This window comes from Rhea americana, unplaced genomic scaffold (genome assembly GCF_003343005.1).
Source record: "Rhea americana isolate MKP2758 unplaced genomic scaffold, rheAme1 scaffold_502, whole genome shotgun sequence".
NCBI classification, from domain to species: Eukaryota; Metazoa; Chordata; class Aves; order Rheiformes; family Rheidae; genus Rhea; species Rhea americana.
The window spans coordinates 123,251-129,019 of record NW_028186649.1 but is presented as its reverse complement, the minus strand read 5'-3'; the positions used below and the strand labels follow the sequence as shown (position 1 = coordinate 129,019).

The 5,769-nt window shown below is 67.3% G+C and overlaps 2 protein-coding genes across 2 annotated transcripts in view; one reads left to right on the top strand and one right to left on the bottom strand.

Annotated features, from left to right (window-relative positions):
• The window catches only part of APRT (adenine phosphoribosyltransferase), a 2,476-nt gene extending 1,807 nt beyond the window's left edge, over positions 1-669 (top strand). Inside the window, exon 3 of the mRNA XM_085317760.1 lies at positions 94-669. Within this exon, the coding sequence (XP_085173886.1) occupies positions 94-272 (179 nt within the window). The 3' untranslated portion in view covers positions 273-669. The remainder of the gene's footprint in view (positions 1-93) is intronic.
• Positions 670-1,215: 546 nt separating this feature from the next.
• Positions 1,216-5,768, bottom strand: CDT1 (chromatin licensing and DNA replication factor 1; the record flags this gene model as incomplete). Its single annotated transcript, XM_085317759.1, has 10 exons — positions 1,216-1,462; positions 1,648-1,849; positions 1,934-2,068; positions 2,481-2,669; positions 3,129-3,232; positions 3,666-3,811; positions 4,057-4,251; positions 4,667-4,887; positions 5,274-5,426; positions 5,661-5,768. Coding segments are annotated over 10 exons (1,617 nt in total), but the record flags the coding sequence as incomplete, so codon positions are not given.
• Position 5,769: the final 1 nt, after the last annotated feature.

Sequence of the window (5,769 nt, the reverse complement as noted above, 5' to 3'; positions counted from 1 at the left end):
GTCCGTGAAGAAACTATTTCTGCCTTTATGGAGACCTTGTCTCGCTTTTCCTTTGTGCCACTTAACTCGTGTGGACCAGACACCAACTGGCAGGCCGCGCGCCGCGCTCACGGCTCCGCTGCGCCCCAGGTACGATGCGCGCRGCCTGCGAGCTGCTGGCGCGGCTGAAGGCAGAGATCCTCGAGTGCCTGGTCGTCGTAGAGCTGAAGGCCCTGAAAGGCTCCGAGAAGCTCCAGCCGGTGCCTCTCTACTCGCTGCTGCAGTACGACTGAGGGCGCCGGCGCCGCGCGACCCCGCAGCGCCGCTCCGGCTGCCGAGCCGGGGCCCTGAAACCCGAGTCCCGGTTGTTCTCCAGGCCGCACGTCAGGGTGCATTTAGCCTAAAAAATCCCTCTTTTTCTTTCTTTTTTTCCACGGGGTRACTTGGCCGCTGCTGGATCTTGCGGAGGCAGGAGCGGTCCGGGCCCTGGGGAGCTGCGGGCAGCCCGTGCCGCRCGGGCCGGTGCTGCCCCAAAGCCGCTGCCGAGCCCGGACCCCCCAGCGTGGCTCGGCGAGAGCAGATACGTCCCAGTGTGCCAAAACCCCCCTGAAAACGCTTAGGGGCTGGCGTCCCCGGCTTAACAGGGGCCGAACTTGCTGCTAAAATAAACACTGAGCTATTTTTTTGTAAGCCGTCTCGGAGCTGTTCTTGCCGTAGCGGAGCCGTCGGTGCCCCCCAGGGCCGAGCCACGGCCGGAGGCTGCGCCCGAGCTCCCGCCACGGCCAGGCTCGGGGCCCGGTGAGGGGCACCGGGACACCCTCCGCGGAGCMGTCTTCGCAAAAGCCGCRTTCGGTTCTCCGCRGGCCCCRGCTCGCGYTTTCCYGCGAGTTTTCCTGCAGGAGCTGGAYGACAACCCGGCTCYGGCGCGGCAGAGCGAGGAGGAGGAGCACAGGGTTAACGCAAGTCAGCTATATTTAAAACATTTAATACAAAGATGTTTTGACGAGTCCAGTAGTTGCTTCCAGCRAGCGCCGGAGATGCGCTTCCCTCCCTTAAAAACAACGCGGCCCAGAGCTCCGAAGCGTCCCCGATTCGTGACTTCTCTCGCTCCCTCCTCCTCGGCACCCTCTCCCCGTGCCCGTCCCGCCGGGAGGAAGCTCTCCTCCCCACGGAAGCCTTCCGGAGGAGGAGGAGAAGAAGCCTTCCGAGTCAAGAAGAGGTTGCCCGCTCCTCTTGGCCGCTTGAGCGGGCGCCGTCGGCCGCAGGGCCGCTCGCCCGCGGGGCTCCTGCGGGTCGGGGGAGCTACGTCCTGCTGGAGCTCAGCGGGCCTCCGCCTCCTTCGCCGCCTGGGCGAGCCTCGCTGCAACGGCGTTGAGGTCCTTGGCCTTGTCCAGTTTGATGTAGGTGTCCGTCCTGACGGTGTGGACGCTGACCCAGTCGGGCAGCAGCTCGGCGAAGAGGCGCAGGTGCTTCTCCATGGCGCCTGCGGGGAAGCAGCGGGTCAAAGCAGCGCCCGGCTGCCGAGGCCGCCCGCCCTCGGCACCCACCCGGCTGCCTCCAGGCTTCGGAGCCCGGCTGCGCTCCCCAAACGCCGGGGCGGCGCTCAGCCTCGCGCCGGGCACGCGAGAGGCCCCCGCAGAGAGCTGCAAAGTCGCCCCGGCTTCRTACCGGGCGACATCTGCGTGCAGTAGCTGTCCGTCATGCGGGCACACGCCACCTCCAGCGTCAGCGCCTGCTTCTTCTCGGCCACGAAGACGCTGCGCAGGACGCGGGCCATGGCCGGCAGCCGCCCCAGCATGGCGAGCCGCTCCTCCTGCTGCGGGGCGCGGGTCAGCAGCGCCTGCACCTTCCGCGCCTCCTTCGCCCGGATCTTGGGGAGCGGAGAGGAGGGGTCAGGCGCGGCGGGTGCCCTCGGCAGGGCCCCCGCGGTCCSCGCCAGGACCGAGTTACTCACCCTCTCGAGCAGGGCCTGGGACACCCCTTTCAGTGCGCTGGAGGTGCTGGCAGGGGACGCCGCGCTGGAAACCACCGGCTCCCCCGCGCTCGCTTCAGCTGTTTTCAAGGCCATGTTGGCAAGAGCTTTTTCCATCTGTTCATGTGGAAGAGGGAGGAGGCGTTGGGTTACATCTGGGAGCTGCTCACGCCGCAGGAAGGAGAAGTCCCCCCCTGCCACGCTCCTCGGCCCGGCTGCGCCTTAGTGGCCCGAAGCCCCCATCTCACGCGGCTCCGACCCACCCCGCCTGCAATGGGGGCAGCTTTTGCTCCTTCGTCTCCTCTCCCAGCCCAGCAGAAAGCACTGAAGACCTCCCCAGCCCGCGGCCAGGCCCGGGCTGCAGCCCAGAGCGGCGACCCTCGCGCTYGAGCCCTCGCTTGCCGACTTCTTCCCAGCGCTCCGAGCCTTAAGGCTCTAAGGCAGCGGGGACGGTTCAATCCGGTAACGCCTTCCCGGAAGGGCAGCGGGCTCGAGGCCGCCGCCGGAGCGAGCCCCCCTCGCCGCTCACCTTGGGGGTCATCGCGCCGCGGGCGGCGGCGAGCACCTCCTGGGCCGTGCTGAGCCTGTCGCCCGGCGGCGGCCGCGGCAGCTCCGCCGGGGCGATGTCCGGCACCTGGTCCACGTTGAAACGGGGATGCCAGCGCATCAGCTCGTCATCCGGCACCGCCATCGGGGGGCTCAGGGAGGCCAAGAACACCTAGAGCGGGGCGGCAGCAGCGTTACCCACCTGCRAGCCAGGTAAGGGGGGGTCCGGCCGCTACCCCCCGAGCGGCGCCACGCTCTTAGCACGGCTCRGCGTTACGTGGCAGCAGCCTCGGAGGAAAGTCAGAGCCAGGAGATTTGAGCTCTCGAATGATGCATTTCCTGATCTTTGCCTTGGCTCTCCGTGCTCCCCACCCACGCCTGCCTGCCAAGAATATCCAGAGAAGCCAGCGGCTTCGCGGCCCGTGCCGTGCTCCTGCCTGGATGCCAGCCCAGTCCTTCCAGCCACTTCTCTAGATAGCAACCGGAGAAATCCAGATCCCGCAACGGCAAAACCCACCAGCAAGCCAGGGAACGCGAGAAATCGCTGGCACCTCCAGGGAAGATTTGACCCGAGGGGACACCGACGGCGGTGGCTCCGAGGATGCCGAGAGCAGTGTGCCGTGGCGCTCACCTTGTGGTGCTGCTTGACGATGTTCACCAGGTTGCGGTTGAACTCCTTCCTGCGCTCCAGCAGGCGCGACGCCGACAAGTGAGGGCGGCCGTCCACCTTCTCCTCTGCAAAGGGAGACCTGAGYGTCGCCCGCAGCCCGGTGCTCGCGGCACGGCCGGGCTCCGCAGCCCCCGGCGCGGCCCCCGCGGCGCTCCGGGCTGGGCGTGAAGCCGGTTCGTCTGCTGCCAGGCTGCGGCATCGCAGCAAAGCAGAACACCCCTGCAGCTGGCTGGGTGTAAACCAAGTTTCAAGAGCCTCTTGAAGGACAGGATAAGAGACCTGTTGGGCTAATTCACTGCCAGAATYGTGGCTTAATCTTCCCACTCCCCAAAAGCATTTTCCACTTTAGCATGTTCAGGTCCTGAGAAGTCAGATTGTTTAATGGACCAGAGCAAAGCAAGGCAGCGCGCATGGAGCGTTCCTGGGGCCTCGGAGGTCCCCGCAGGGACCCAGGCGCTCCGAGCCCACCTCGGCTCTCCTGGGACCCCGGGCACCCACCTTCCCCCAGCACCGGCTCTAGCGTGAGCTGGTAGTCCGACTTCTTAACGCTGCTGCTGAAAGTGGGGATGTTCTTCTCCTGGCGGAGCCTGTACGACGTGGGGTACACCGCCTTGATCTGGCCCACGTGTCGCTCCTCAAACTGCCTGCAACAGCACCCGCGAGCTCAGAGACCCCCAGGGCTGGCAGCAGGGAATCCAGCCCGGCAGCCCGACGGGAGCCCAGCGCAGATCAGCAAGACCAACGCGCGCGGCTGGTTCACAGTGCTGCCCGCGGCGCGGAGGCGCCCTGGAGGACGGAGAAGCCCGTTATCACTGCGCTTCCAACCGCCTCTCCCAGCGGGACCCTTCCTCCCAGGGCCGCCCACCTCCCTTCGCAGTGCCAGACTTACTTGCGCATCACGTCCTGCACCCCCTGCTTGACTTTTGCAAAGGTGATCGTCTCCGAGCGGTTGAAGAGCATCCCCACGATGGCATCCATGCTGCGAAACATCTCCGCCAGCACCTTGAACTTGTAGGGCAGCGTGAGCCCCGGGGGGACGTCCTGGGCCAAGGTGTGGAACCGCTGGTAAGCGGGTGCCTTCTCGCTGCCAGGGAAGAGAGGAGACACGCTAGGCTCCCGGGCGCGCCAGCGGCAGGCCGTCAGTCGCTCGGGATGCCTTTGGCTACGCTGTAGGTTTGCTTTTCGGAGAAGTGCTTTGCCTGTGCCCACCCAGGCACCCGGGGACAGCAGGGAGCTGCCAGCAGCTCTGCAGAGCCCCCACCCTGCCCTTGCGCTCGCCGCTGCCGGCCCCTTGCCGTGGAGCAGGATTGGGCCCCGCGGAGCCGCACCGCCTGCCGCGCAGCGGCCGCGCTACGTCCGTGCCAGGTCCGTGCTGCATCGCGGTTTGCCGTGCCGAGGCGGCAGGCAGGAGCGGCGGCGCGGCGCTGCGGCAGCCGCCGGGACACCCCGTGCGCTGTGAAGCCGGGGACTCCCTCCTGCTCCCCAAACCTGCTTCTCACCTCGCCTCTGCTGCTGAACTGCTGGTCTCCTCCGAGGGCTGCGCTTCCAGTTTCGCTTTGTTTTCCGCTCTCTTCTCACGGATCCTGAGCTCCAACTCCCGCACTCGGTTGAGACGGCTCTTCAGGTCAGCGCTGGTCTCGGGAGAGGCAGACGGCAGCTTTGCGAGCTGAGCGAGGGCCTTCATCCTCTGCAAGCGGCACTTCAGCTTGGCTACGTTCTCCTGCGGTGGGGACGAAGGGACACAGGTTAGGAAGAGGGATTTCCAAACAAACGGGAAGACGCAGAGATAACGCAGGCTCTGCCCTGACCGCCCCACCGCTGCCAGGCCCGCACCGCCCCGGGGCGGCTGAGCACCAGCACTCGCGTAGCACGGACGGACCCGGGCCCAGCACACCTTTACCAAGCGCATCTCCAGGTTGCRGCAAGAGAGACCTGCTGGATATTTGGAGCCCTTCTGGTGGGARCCGCTAGCTCCTGCGTTTGCAGGGAGCAGGGTAAACGGGGGTGACGCGACGCAGCGCCCTGGGTCACCTCGCCCAGCGCGGGCAGCGCTCCTCGAGCCCCAGGGTGGGCACCAGGACCTGCAAATCCCCCACCAAGCCATACCTGCTCCGAGCCTCTGCTCCGGCCCAGCATGGTGGGGCCGGGCTGCATCCCTCCGTCCTGCCCCGAGCCGGGGGTCGCCTCAACCAGGRTCTTCGCTGCCTTGTCTGGCGAGGACGGTGTCGGGGGGCGAGCAGTGGCCGGAGGGCTGGAAGCCTGCGGGAGAGCGGGGATGGTGCACGGCCAAGGCCTTGCTGGGTGTGCAGCTGCCCAGGGGTGCAGGGGAACGCCCCCCCCCGCTCCCCACGGCCTTGCACCGGGGCGCAGGGGGCAACCGCCGGCGGTTTGCACCGGGGATGATGTCCCGGCTTTAGGTTTTCCCTGCGCCAACACCAGCCCCGGGGGCTGCAACCCGGAAAAGGCTCAGCCCTGGCCCCGGCGGCTCCTTACCGCGGCCTGCGGTCCCGGCTCCGCGTCCCGATGCAGCTCCAGCCTCTTCCGCGCCGACTTCCCGCTCCGCTCCGCGGTGCCCGGCTCCTCTTCCAGCTCCTGCCGGCGC